General features: G+C 44.9%; 1 protein-coding gene across 6 annotated transcripts in view; it reads right to left on the bottom strand.

Moving 5' to 3' along the window:
• The window catches only part of ANKRD44 (ankyrin repeat domain 44), a 164286-nt gene that overhangs the window by 84694 nt on the left and 64938 nt on the right, over nt 1–14654 (bottom strand). For all 6 annotated transcript variants that reach the window (XM_053361757.1, XM_053361775.1, XM_053361793.1 and 3 more), the window contains exons 2-3: nt 13130–13213; nt 6419–6497 (exon numbers count right to left, since the gene is read on the bottom strand). In XM_053361757.1, the coding sequence (XP_053217732.1) occupies nt 6419–6497; nt 13130–13213 (163 nt within the window). The remainder of the gene's footprint in view (nt 1–6418; nt 6498–13129; nt 13214–14654) is intronic.

The raw sequence follows: 14654 nt of genomic DNA, 5'->3' as shown, positions 1-14654 counted from the left end.
AGACGCACCTAGTTTTTGGAGGAGGAAAACAAGAAAAAAAAAATTCTGAATCTCAGAAGCCAGAACAGCAAGAGGGATCGCTGCACAGTGAAAGCAGCAATCCCTCTTGCTGTTCTGGCTTCTGGGATAGCTGCACAGCCTGCATTCGCTCCATAAGACGCACACACATTTCCCCTTACTTTTTAAGAGGGGAAAAGCTAGCCTTATAGAGCAAAAAATATGGTAGATAGATGATGATGATGATGATGATGATGATGATGATGATGATGATGCTTGAGTCCTGCTTGCAGGTTTCCCGCAGGCATCTGACTGGCCACTGTGAAAACAGGATTGGGCCATTGATCTGATCAAGCAGGCCCTTCTTATGTTATAGGAACTTGTGTGGTACTAGAATCACATGACGGCACAGATCTAAGCTTGAAGGTTCAGATTCTAGCCTCATGTATCAGGATGCAGGATGCCCCAGAGATTGCCTCGACCCAGAGAAATCTCATCCCCAACATTCTGAATCCTTCGTGGGGGGGGGGGGGGAATGGTCACAGTGCGGCAGGGATCCAGTGTCGTAAGTGGCCAAGTGCCAGTTCACAAACCACATAAAGATGTGACTAACTGCCCCCTTTCCCCGTCTGTCCTGGATTTCTGTTTGCTTGTGCTTAAAGGGTCAAATGAGAACCTTCCCCAGCAGGCTCACAGTTGAGTTGGCTACCCTTTGTAAGTGCATGGTGCAGCCCTCACTTGATCCACCCCCCTCCTGCCAAAGGAAACGACAAATCAAGCCAAGAATAAGTATCCTGCTGTATACTTCGGGCCAGCCATTAGGAGAACCAGACAATGTGAGCTAGTGATGTTCTTTAATACAGTGGTGCCCCGCAAGACGAACGCCTCGCAAGACGAAAAACCCGCTAGACGAAAGGGTTTTCCGTTTTGGAGGCGCTTCGCAAAACGAATTTCCCTATGGGCTTCCTTCGCAAGACGAAAGCCCATAGGGAAATCTCCGGGACAGCGGGGAAGCGCAGCGCGTCTTCCCCACTGTCCTTGGACCTCCTCCGAAGGCTGGCGGCGGGGCGGAGAGACCTCCTCCCACCGCCAGCCTTCGGAAGGCTGCTCCGAAGGCTGGCGGCGGGAGGAGGTCTCTCTGCCCCACCGGCAGCCTTCGGATGGCTGCGATCTGAAAATGCTGGTGGGCGGCAGCGAACGCTTCACTGCCGCCCGCCAGCATTTTAAAAGCCCCCGGGACAGCGGAGACTTCTCTGCTGTCCCGGGGCGATCTGAAAATGCTGGCGGGCGGCAGCGAACACTTTGCTGCCGCCCGCCAGCATTTTAAAAGCCCCCGGGACAGCGGAGAAGTCTCCGCTGTCCTGGGGGCTTTTAAAATGCTGGCAGTCGGGAGGAAAGCCCTCCTGTCCCCGGAGCTTGCGGGGCGGGAGGTGGGGAGAAGGGCTTTTCTTCCCACCGCCAGCCTTCAGAACAGCCTTCTGAAGGCTGGCGGTGGGAAGAAAAGCCCTTGTCCCCCCCCCCAGCCTTCAGAAGAGGTCGGGGGACAGACTGTCCCCGGACCTGGTCTGAAGGCGGTTTCCATAGGAACACATTGATTGATTTTCAATGCATTCCTATGGGAAACCGTGCTTCGCAAGAAGAAAAACTCGCAAGAAGAAAAAACTTGCGGAACGAATTAATTTCGTCTTGCGAGGCACCACTGTATTCCCATTGCTTTTCTGACAGTAAAGAAAGCAGGTCGGGGGGGGAGGATATATTGCAAGAGGCAAGCAAATAAAAGTTACAACTAATAATAGTTTTTCAGAAGTCTACTCTGATTTGCCTGCATATTTTACAAGTTTCAGTAAATTATTATATTTGGTTATTATTTAACAGCTGTAATTTATTTGCTTCCAGACTTTTGTGGGTGTTTGTGTTGGTAGGATCTGACATGTGTCTTATGAGATGTTTCTGTTTTCGAAAATTGCCGTAATTTAAACAATAACTATAATGTAGGTGTGTGACTCTCTGACATTCAAAATCAGTCTTCTGCTTATAATTTTGAGCATTTGACCTTACGTTACTAGGAATAACAGACGACACATACATTTGCCTATGTGTGTGTCGAAATCCTTTAAAAAACACAACACATCCTGGGTGCTCCACCAATTTCATAGTTGCTGAATTCTATTCTAACGTTTCTCAAAATTTATGTTTCTGTCACTTCATGCCCTTCCAGTCCATTTTTGCAGCTAGGCTCATTGATGAAGTAGCAACAGCTGGAATATATTTTTTTACAAAGCAGATAGAGATTGTCTTTAAGCTTTGCAGATAATCCCACTGTAATTGTATCATGAAAAATACTGTTTAAAAATTAAAGCTTTCAAGAAACAGGAAATGTTGTACATTGCCAAAGACACTACACATTTAAACATGTTTTATGAAGTCTAATAGCATATGACCATCACTAATTGTCAAAAGGCTTTTTCACATGTCCTTGATTTCTGTGCAAAGGATTTGACAGGGAGGGGAAATAAGTGTTTCTAACACCTTCAGTAAAGAAAACATGGTCCTTCTGTTGTATTTCTGCATTGCACATCTGATCCCCACAGTTTGTACTGGTACAACAGCTGCCGGCTTCACTGTCTCCAAGGCTTAGAGGTGGTCATCCACATCTTCAAATCCAAGACATGGTGGTACAGACAGTGTGAGACAAACAATTCCATGCTAATATATGCATCATGTCCATATGAAAGAAGACCCCATGTCAGATGTAGCATTGCCACCAGTGTTTCAAATTACCGTATTTTTCGCTCTATAGGACGCACCCTTTCCCCTCCAAAAATGAAGGGGAAATGTGTGTGCGTCCTATGGAGCGAATGCAGGCTTTTGCTGAAGCCTGGAGAGCGAGAGGCATCGGTGCGCACCGACCCCTCTCGCTCTCCAGGCTTCAGGCAGCTATCCGCAAGCCTTCTGAGCGCGGCGGGAGTTCCCGCTGGGCTCAGAGGCTTGTGGATAGCAGCCTCAAGCCTGGGGAGCGCAGCGCCAACTCCCGCTGTGCTCCCCGGGCTTCAGGCATCTATCCGCAAGCCTTCGGGCTCCGAAGGCTTGCAGATAGCAGCCTGTTCTGGGGGCTGGGGTCCCCATCCCCGCAAGCTCTGGAAGTGGCGGCAAGGTTGTGCGCAATCTTGCCGCCGCTCCTGGACCTGTTCTGGGGGCTGGGGTTGGGGGAAGCTCGGGCTTCCCCCGTCCTAGCCCCGCGGCTTGGGGGGGAAATAATTTTTTTTCTTTATCCCCCCCCAAAAAAAACTAGGTGCGCCCTATGGTCCGGTGCGCCCTATGGAGCGAAAAATGCGGTACCACCAAGGCTTCAAAGGGTCTGAAGTTAAAAGTTGCCTTGCTGAACTGGACTCTACGCCCTGTGCCCAGGGATGCCTGATGGCATTAGGAGCAGTACAAGTTGGTGTGGCTTGGCCAAAACACTATTGCAAGCCAATTCAGCCAATATTGTAAAATTAATGAATGTTAAAATGATGTTGGATTGGATTTAAGTGGACTTAGTAACAAGGCTAACAAGAATATGTAAAAATGAATTGATAATGGATGAAAATATAAGGTTATAAATATGTTGAGATGTTGCTTTTGGGAACTAATTTATAATGAGCTTAAATTTTTTTTCAAATATACCTTTCCCAAAAGACCTGAAGCCTTTTTGTTAGGAATTTTGGGTAAAGAAATTAAAAAAGAAGATAAGATAATATTTCTCTATGCCACTACAGCCGCAAGAATTATGTTGGCTCAAAATTGGAAAACGGAAGTTATACCTAATATAAATGAATGGCAGGTTAAAATGGTAAATTATGCCGAGCTTGCCAGGATAACAGGAAGAATACGAGATCAAGATGAACAGGAATTTCATAAAAACTGGAATAAATATTGGAAATACATTGGAAATAATTTGTAGATGATATTAGCGGGGATGGAGCAACGCTAACAGCAGTTAATATATAAGATTAAAAACAAAATACGTGATTACAGAATTTTTATTTGATACTTACCAAAAGGGTAGAGGGGAGTTCAAAGGTTTTTTGTTTGTTTGTTTGTTTGTTTGTTTGTTTGTTTAGGGAAGGGATATAATAAACTATGTAAATGAAATATATGTATATCTATATATATATTGTAATATTTATTGGCATGTTTATTTGTGTACCTTACATTTATAAGAAATTGTTTATTTACAAAAATTTGAATAAAAATGTATTGAGAAAAAATAAATAAGTTGAGATGTTGAGCTAAATTTAAAGAAAGAGGGTAAGGATTTGCTGAATTAACTATCTGAATGGGAATACAAGAAAGGGAGGTGTGAGGAGGTCAGAGAAACAAGATAATGAGAACTCTAAAATTTGGAAAAATTAATTGGTTTTTAATCACTTTTTGTGTTTGTTGCGTTTTATGTATTTTTTGTATTTTTGTATCTCTTGTATTTTTTTTTCTTTCTGTATTCTTTTTCTTTTGTTTTGACATTCTTGTCTATTTTACAAAACCTTAATAAATATCCTTTTTTAAAAAAAACAGAAGGCTTGGCAGGCCTCCTTAGGCCTGAGGGCGGGAGGATTCTCACCCCGAACTAAAGGATCTCAAATAAAGATCTCAAATAAAGAGGTGGTACATAGGATCTCAAATAAAGAGGTGGTACATAGGAACAGTAACTTTAAAGTCCAACATTACTTGTACCACTGCTCAGAACAAAGACTTTGCACCAACTCTGGGTTTTCCAACAACCTATTCTAGCCATTGGATACAAACAATGTTTCCGCCAGGTCCATCAAAGCTGTACTGTATGCAGTCTGCACTCTGGTTCACAGATGAAGGGGAATATTGGTGGCACAGTTAGAGCTGTACTGCGGTTCACTTTCCTTTTTGAGATGTGTGATCCATACCCTGCAACGTTCCTCAGGTGAAGTAGGGTCATTTTCATCTGAGGAATGTTGGGAGGGTATGGCGGCTGTTAGAGGTATCGGTTGGTTGCTCGAGGGCAATCAGGCAATATGCCTCAATAGTCTGTTCTAAAGCTTTCTTATTGGTGGTAAAAAAACCTTTAGAATGCAGAGCGCCTCTATTCCGTGTCTTGCTCAATTCACTGGCAGAATCTGAGAATGGCAGGTGCCAACTATCACCCCATCGCTATCCAAAATGTATCCACATCATTCAGAAAATCGCCTTGAGCAAGGTAACAAATCCCAAACAATACAAGCATGCATATTTCTACCGACTGCTGCATACTGAAGGCACGTCCAAAGATCAACAACCCAGTTTGAAGGAGCAAGATCTCAACACATGTGATCTTGAAGACTGTCATCACGGTGCATACATCGAGATTTATTTATTTTGTAAATATAGAGGTCTTACCTCTGGTGCAAGCCATGGTCAGGTCAACATCACAGTTCCAAAAAGGCTCCCTCCCTTTTAAAAAACAGTATCATAGGAATGGAGATTGCCTCCATTCCACCCCCGGAAAAACACACACCTCAGTTTTGTCCATTGGGGGAGCAGGTTACTCAAGGCTGGTAACATTTGCTCTTGAGGTCTTGTGTGCTTCCCTGAGAATGTTCTTTTTAAAAATTGTTTTAAAAATGAATTTTCTCTTTAAAAAAGATGCATGTACACAGGTAGCGGAACACCAAAATCGGGAAAGGGTAGTGAAGACAAGGGGAGAAGTCTGTTTGCCCCTTCTTGGGTGGGTGACTTTGCAGGCAGGCCCCCAGGCCTCCTCTGTGAACTGGACTATTGCAGGCCGGATCGTCCCCCTGCCACCAAATTGGCCAATGGCAGCAGGAATTAAAAGGTGTTCCCCGGGGCGCAGGACCAACTGGCCAATGGTGGCGCTTGGCCTCGCACGCCCAGAGTACGGATAATTTCCCAGCCTGCTGGGCCCTCCAGCCTCTGTCTCTCACCAGAGGAACAAAAGAAACTCAGCCTGAATATCAAGCTCCACCTACTTGTGTAGACAGTGACCAGGAGAAGGGCAATGAATATTATGACTGATGGGAATATCACGGCTGATGGGACAAGGTGCTGAACATGCACACAGAAAACTCAGATCTGAATGACCTGCTTGTGATATGCAGCCAACACCTACACGCACCCATGGCCATTTTACTTTCCTAATGGTGACTGTTATGTACTGAAGTTCTCACCCTGGGCCAGCAGGGGGATACTGTAGATAGTTATGCAAATGAAGGATCGAAAATGACGTTCAGTGATTGGATAGTTTTAGAAACTTGCTACAGTAACGTTATACTGGAGCTCTATATAAGCAGGCTGACTGAGCCCTTCAGTTCAGTTCTGTTCTGGCCTCTGAATAAACAAGAGCTATTTGAAGAATCACTGTGTCGTCTGATATGTTCACCCGCGACTTAACAGTGATACAGGAACTACGTACCTGACAAGATTAGAAGCTCAATTATCTCTGCATCCCCCAGGAAAGCAGCAACGTGAAGAGGGGTCCTCTTCTCTGTGTCCTAAAAAGCAAAAGAGACACGATCATTCCAGAATTACTAACCAAAGGCCTACGGGCTGCCGTTGTAGCAGGTGTGTGGGCTGCAGCCACTGAGGGAGACAGTCAAGGCCACTCCTGGGAAGCTCCCTCAATGCCGTTCAAGATACAGGGATTGCCAGCAGATGGTCATCAAACTTTGTTTTGCTTCGCCCTCTCCTGCTTCCAGTCAGGGTGCCACAAGTGTGAAGATGGGGCAGTTGTTGCCACCTAGAGAGTTGGCTCTGGGACTTGAGGGGGCAGGGGTCTTTATGTTAGGCACACAAAACAGAGATTTCTATCATGCCATTTCTGAACTCCTTTGATCCTCCACGCAGTGTGAATATCACAGCATTCTTGGGACAGCATTGGGTCTTTTGTAGAGATGGGCAAATTTGTCAATTTGGGTTTCAGTTTCTCATTTTCCAACCTTATGAACGTTTCCACACCAGTTGGCATTTTTTCTAAGGCCTCATGGAAATTCATTTCTCCTACCATACACATTTTTGTATGCAATTCTGCTTAATGCACAAGTGTTTGCAATGCAATTTTCCTAATATAATGCATTTGTTTATATGTTTTTTTCACCTCATTTTCCCTTCACATTAACTTTAGGTAAAGGGTAAAGGGACCCCTGACCATTAGGTCCAGTCGTGGCCGACTCTGGGGTTGCGGCGCTCATCTCGCTTTATTGGCCGAGAGAGCCGGCGTACAGCTTCCGGGTCATGTGGCCAGCATGACTAAGCCACTTCTGGCGAACCAGAGCAGCGCACGGAAACGCCGTTTACCTTCCCACCGGAGCAGTACCTATTTATCTACTTGCACTCTGACGTACTTTCGAACTGCTAGGTTGGCAGGAGCTGGGCCTGAACAACGGGAGCTCACCCCGTTGCGGGGATTCGAACCGCCGACCTTCTGATCGGCAAGTCCTAGGCTCTGTGGTTTAACCCACAGCGTCACCCACGTCCCTTACATTAACTGTGGCTGAACCACAAATCCAGACCTGCTCTTTTTGGGCCTCTTGCACTTTTGCAGATGGGAGAACAGATTTGTTAGCAATATTTTGCTCACAATACAGCCTTTTCACTTTATGACTTAAAACTGTAGAAGTCAGAGATCGGGGGGGGGGGTTATATAGGCTTTTTACATTTTGTAATTCAGGTTGCCCCCTGACCAACTTTTGATTAGTCACACCAGATTGGTTCCCTTCTGACCACTTTGATTATGAAAGCGGGATCTACATTGAAGGAAACGAGAGAAAGATGTGTGGGATATACAGCAGTGATATTTAAATTTATCATGAATACAGTGGTACCTCGGGTTACATACACTTTAGGTTACATACACTTCAGGTTACAGACTCTGCTAACCCAGAAATAGTGCTTCAGGTTAAGAACTTTGCTTCAGGATGAAAACAGAAATTGTGCTCCACCGGTGCGGCGGCAGAAGGTGGCCCCATTAGCTAAAGTGGTGCTTCAGGTTAAGAACAGTTTCAGGTTAAAAACGGACCTCCAGAACGAATTAAGTACTTAACCCGAGGTACCACTGTACTGTATTTCCCTATGAGTAAAGGAGACTTCACTTCCATATCCATGTACCTCCTAGCATTCATCCACACCGGGTCTCGTTTTTTAAGTAGCAATGATCTGCATTAGCTGGAGCACAAAATTTCAAGCGTTTGCCAAAAGGTTTCTGCAATTATCTGCATCTCACTCTCCACCTGTATTCCACCTAGACATAATGATAATTATGATAGCAGAATGGTAATTATGAAGGAAAAGGCAGCAAGCAGAAGAGAAATAACCGCTTATGAAGCAGTGCGCAAGTAGACATGATTTCTGGATAAACCTTTGTTGCTGTTGATTTAGGCAGTGTGGTGCCTTTGTGACAATGGTATTAGCTCCAGGGTTTGGGGCGGCAAGATGGGCAAGATGTCCTCAAACAGATACCTCTCTAAATGAGCCCAGCTCCTCCTTGCTGTTGTCCCCACTGCTCACTTGCTTGCCCTCTTCTGTTTGGGAGCTTCGGGAGAGGGCAAAATGAGTGGAAGTTGCTGTTCCTTCTTCTTGTTCCTTCTCTTGTGAACTCACTTGGAGGAGACAGGTGTGCAGGCAGCAACAGTATGGAGAAGGAACGACAGAGCCAGGGGCCCCGAAGGGTTGGCAGTGGGTCCCCTGCTGAGGTGTGGGCCTTAGCTGGTGCCCAACAATACCCACACCTGATGCCAACCCTGCTGTGCAAGGAGAAAGGCTCTCCTGAAAGCAGTTGGTGGCTACAACAAGCAGCAGGAGATATTGATGTCTAGGTCTGCCACACTGTCTTGCTCTCACTATTAATCTCATGCAAAAATTATAAAGGACACCCAACAAGTAAGATCCTGCTGGATCAGCCCAAAGTCCAATCTAATAATAATAATAATAATAATAATAATAATAATAATAATAATAATTTTTATTTATACCCCGCCCTCCCCAGCCAAGGCCGGGCTCAGGGCAGCCAACAACAAATAATAAAAATGAGTTGAATGAATACAACTTAAAAACAATATTAAATTACAACATTAAAACATTAAAACAATTAAAATGCAGCCTCATCGCAGGAGGAGAAAAGAAAAAGAAAGAGGGGGAGGGAATCAAATTTACTCCAAGCCAAAGGCCAGGCGGAACAACTCTGTCTTACAGGCCCTGCGGAAAGAAATCAGATCCTGCAGGGCCCTGGTCTCATGAGGCAGAGTGTTCCACCAGGCCGGAGCCAGAGTTGAAAAGGCCCTGGCTCTGGTTGAAGCTAATCTAACTTCCTTAGGGCCTGGGACCACTAGGGTGTTGCTATTTATGGACCTTAAGGTCCTCCGTGGGGCATACCAGGAGAGGAGGTCCCGTAGGTACGAGGGTCTAGTCCATAGCCAAGCAGTCAATGGTTCGTTCCATAAACTCAGTTCTGTGCGTGCACGTTTACTGTGAGGGTTGCAAAACTTCAGGCATTCAGTAGCCACCAGAACACAAAAAAGTTAAGTCTGGCAGCTTTCCCCCTTCTCTAGAATACCTCACAATCTCGAAAATAGTGCAAACCTTTTCCTTCCAACATAAGAAGGTGATTCTACCAGATAAATGACCCCCCCACACACGAGAAGGTCTAAAACAACAGAAGAAGGAAGGACTGCACATGTTGTTAGTGTAAGTAGAGCCATGTTTCAAGTATACGGACCTTTAAAAAAAGAACAAAAAAGGCCTGTCCAAGACAATAGATACCATTAAACAAGGCTAAATATATAGTTGTTGAAGGAAGAGGCAGGATTAATTTATCTCTTGGCCTCACTGAACTTTTTCATTGTTCTGTCTCAAGACTGATGCATCACAATGACTATTTTTCTTGCTGACAATATACAGTAGTGAAAAGCAGTTCATGAAAAACAACATTTGTACACTTTCTTCTTCTGAAAGGTAGGCAAGTCTTTGATCAGCCCTGCACCTAACAGTCTGTTTAATTAGAACAGTAATATGTGCAAAGACAATCAGTCCTGCCATTGTTTCAAGCAAGGTGTCAACAAAACAAGAGAATTTCCAAAATGGAGATTTCTCGATGGTGTTTTTAAAATCAGCTGTAGAACGAGACACTCTAAGGTTACTAGCTAAACGCCTAATTCATTATTTTCATTTTTCCAGTCATGGCTGGGGGGGAAAAACCTAAAGCTGGCACAATCCACAAAACTATATCGATGTGGCAACTTTCAGGGCACGGCCAACAACAAAAATCATTTTGTGATGACGAGTTCGGAACTAATCACAAGAATGCTCCAACATATGAATTGCGTTTCGGTGGTTGGCTTCCATCAAAATGGCTCAAACTCAGCACCTTTCATACATTGTTATGCATGCCAAAGAGGGGCACTGCCAGTTTGACACATCAAAGAAACTGAATGAGTCACTACATGCACACAAAATACCTAAATTGTGTTCTCTCAAAAACACAAAATGTTTTTTTGAACTTGCATAGACTCTGCACCTTTAAAGCACATTTCTCCCCACAAAAAATTCAGGGCACTGCAGTTTGATATAAAGGGCTGCTGAGAATTGTAACTCTGTGAGGAGGAGACTAAAGGGCCAGAATTCTTTGAGGGAAATAATTTGTTTTAAAGCTATGGTGAACAGGCTGTCTATGTCAATCAGACAGGGAAAACAACAGATCAGAAAATTGGGTCTGTGATATTGATAAGGAAGGTTAATTTAGCCAGGAAGCATTGGTTCTTTAAGATATAGGACGAGATGTGGTTTAATTAAGCTAGCTGGCAGCCTTCACAAAGTCAGGGAGTCTACTTAGCTGGCTCCCTGAACTATCCACATTATTTAGGTTGGGCACAAGACAATGATGCTCTACAAAACTCGATAACAGGAATTCAAAACTTCCTTGTAGCTGTGGGCAGTGGGCCAGTGAAGCCACATGCAGGAACAGTGTGTTTACAACGAGGAGTGAACAGATAAGAAATCAACAATGCCATAAACGAAAAAGCAGCATCTCATTTCTCCTCATGTTCAGTAAGAAAAATGGAGCCGTCTTAACTGCATGAACGAAACAAGTGGTTTTCCAAACCCCAACAAGTATGTCGCTGAAGGAGAAGTCTGTTTTATGTCCACATACGGTAATATTTTTAACCCATGCAAGCAGATTAGGGAGGAAAACAAAGAATTCTGTTCCAATTTCCCCAGGGCAGTCATGCACATTACGCAGCAAACATGACAATGGCCACTCTAAAGAACCAAAATGACATACCACAATTATATTGTAGTTTTAAACCGTACAACAGTTCTTCATCGGTTAAAGGAACAGCAGCCTTTTCTGCTTGAAATGACAAAGTTTTATTCTGTGGTGGCCTGGCTGCCAGGAACTTGGGAACCTCACTGTGGAATTTAAACAACTGGATCATCCCACTCACCTGTCTAAGTTGATCCAGGAGAAAGGTTCCCCAACCCTGATTTACTGGACTATCACGAAAATTGTGCAGAAAATTCCTCACAGAGAGGAAAGCAGAAAGCCAGTAAAAACAGATCACAGGTGACAGTCCGACCCAGACACATGAAAATGGATGAAAATGATCATCTCATCTTCCATTCACACTTCCCAACAGGGCTGTTGCTAGACTTGGAATTTGAAAATCATGATAATTAGACAATTGCATTTTTCAGCAGCTGGTTAAGTACAACAACTAAGTCTCTCTCTCTGGCCAACACCAGTGGGAGAATTTCATACCACTTGGGATTATTCCTTAGGCAAGCCACTCCTACATAAATCTCTCCACTTAGAAAAAGCAGGGAAGGGAGAATTGTCATAGCTTGTCTTTGGCATCTGTCTGTCTCAAGAGACAATGGAGTCTGCCTTTGGGGGTGAAGTCAAACTGTTGCATTGCCAGCACCGAAGTGAACTTTCAAAGTGCGCAAGCCTGGGCAGTGTGTATGGAGGTCCTGGCCTGCCCAGACAACAAGACCCCCACCCCATCCCGCTCGGCCTTGCTGGTGTGGTCCAAAGGAAAGCATAGCAATACGTTTAACACCAGCTTGGCTGCAGGAGTTGCCAGGAGGCATACAAGATGTCATCCAACCATCTGGTACGCAGGCTGAGAGCCTACCTGCCTGCGGACTGTCTTGCCAGAGTGGTGCATGCTCTAGTTATCTCCCGCTTGGACTACTGCAATGTGCTCTACATGGGGCTACCTTTGAAGGTGACCCGGAAACTGCAATTAATCCAGAATGTGGCAGCTAGACTGGTGACTGGGAGCAGCCGCCGGGACCACATAACACCGGTCCTGAGAGATCTGCATGGGCTCCCAGTACGTTTCCGAGCACAATTCAAAGTGTTGGTGTTGACCTTTAAAGCCCTAAATGGCCTCGGTCCTATATACCTGAAGGAGCATCTCCACCCCCATCATTCAGCCCGGACACTGAGGTCCAGCGCCGAGGGCCTTCTGGCGGTTCCCTCATTGCGAGAAGTGAGGTTACAGGGAACCAGGCAGAGGGCCTTCTCGGTAGTGGCGCCCGCCCTGTGGAACGCCCTCCCTTCAGATGTCAAAGAGATAAACAACTACCTGACATTCGGAAGACATCTTAAGGGAAGTTTTTAATGTGTGACATTTTAATGTATTTTTGGTTTCTGTGGAAACCAGAGTGGCTGGGAAACCCAGCCAGATGGGCAGGGTACAAATAAATAATAATCATCATCATCATCTTAGGGATTCACTTCGGATTTGTGTAGAATTTACTCTTTAGCCTTTTCTTCTCCCAAAGATGTCCCGCAAGGCAGCAGAGGTTGAGGTTCAGAGTTTTCCTTCTCCTAGATAGGCTACCTTCTCAGATTGATGAGCCTCATCTGCCCCTCCCTTCTCTCTGCAGCACGTGCAGAAACCGCCTTCTTGACTGTTGGTCCCATTAGCTATTAAGGTATAAAAATGACCCCAAGTGTACTTTACTAGAGATGGGGCCCAAATCTTGAGAATAGGCCTCTAGGCTTTGGGTAGAGGAAGGACAAAGTTCCTCTGCCCCTCGAAAAAAATATGAATCAGCATTTCTGCTGGTCAAATCTCCTAAGACAAGGTTTTTTTGGGTGGGGGGATTAGACACAGTCACTTACCAGAGCATTGACATCTTCTGTTTTGTAGATCAACATACGTATCTCATCAGGATCACCATTGAAAATTGCTTGGACCAGCGGGGGCTAGAAGAGACAAAAAATAAGAGAAGGGGGAATGATTGAATGTCAAACCCATTACACGCTCCAAGATATTTCCAGCCATGTTAAATGTCGTATTTACACTAGACTGCCCTGAAATCTAAATCAACTGCCCGCTAGTCGGTTGAGGATTGGGGGCATTAAATCCTGCTGCTTTGGCCACACACCCCTGTTTCCTGCAAGGGAAAGAGGCGTGCAGCCAACACAGGATTTAAGCTGCTCTTCCGCCCATCAGATGGCATGGTTTTGATATGGCCTGGTTTATTTACTGTATTTTTCACTCTGTAAGACGCACTTTTTCCCTCCTAAAAAGTAAGGGGAAATGTGTGTGCGTCTTATGGAGCGGATGCTGTGCGAAGCCTCTTCAGCGCAGTGGGAGCGTTCATTCCACTGCACCGAAGAGGCTTTATGTTATTTTTGCTGAAGCCAGAACTGCAAGAGGGATTGTTGCGCAGCAATCCCTCTTGCTGTTCTGGCTTCAGGGATAGCTGCGGAAAGCCTTTTCAACAACATTTGATTCATAATTTTTTTTTTCTTGTTTTCTTCCTCTAAAGACTAGGTGTGTCTTATGGTCGGCTGCGTCTTATAGAGCAAACTGCTTTTTAGTGCAAATCCTCCCCCCCAAAAGCAGTGGGCAACACTGTACCATATTAATACAAAATAAATATACAATGAAAGTGCAAAACATCCAATACATCAATGGAAACAATAAGACATCGCAAGTGACATCAACTGATGGTTGGGTGGCTTGGGGGGAATGATATTGTGAACCAACTTGAACCCTGTAACAGGCCAAGACTGACTTACACCAACAACCCTCTATGCGCTACTATCTCAGCTGCTAACAATGGTTCTTTATAACTGCCTGCTAGATTTCTGAACTGGTCAACATCCTTCTGCAACTTTAAAAACATATGCACTCTGAATACCATATTCTCCTGGCTGTCTGCTAACAAAGGCCAGAGAAGAGAGGGTGATTTTGCACTGGAGTAAGAAAGGGGGCACTTGAACCCATAGCCTGTCCCCGGAGAAAAAGCAGCCTTTGCCTTTGCACAGCACTTATAACCATAGGCGCGCACACACAATGTTCATATGTTTCTATGCAGTGGAAGGGTGCTTGGGAAACTGACATCATTGCTGCCGCATTCATGGAATCTAGGATATAGTGTGAATGGCTAAAGCAGGAAATAATTAAGCAGCTGGTCCTTCAGCAGTTGGAAAATATTACTGATGAGACTGAAAGAAACATCTGCTCCGAGAGTTCACCATAAGCTGCCCCTTTCAGTCTATATTTAGAGGCGAGATCTATCCGTGGTTCTTAACATCCTTTAAACTTATTTAAAAGCATGATCATGAAGCAGAGGTGGGGAGCTGGCTGGGGCTGGGGCGCCAGATCCTTATCTCCGTTCACCCCCGAGGACCAAGT

The sequence above is a fragment of the Podarcis raffonei genome, chromosome 1, assembly GCF_027172205.1.
Source record: "Podarcis raffonei isolate rPodRaf1 chromosome 1, rPodRaf1.pri, whole genome shotgun sequence".
NCBI lineage: Eukaryota > Metazoa > Chordata > Lepidosauria > Squamata > Lacertidae > Podarcis > Podarcis raffonei.
Note: the sequence above shows the minus strand (reverse complement) of the source record. Positions and strands in the feature narration are given on the sequence as shown.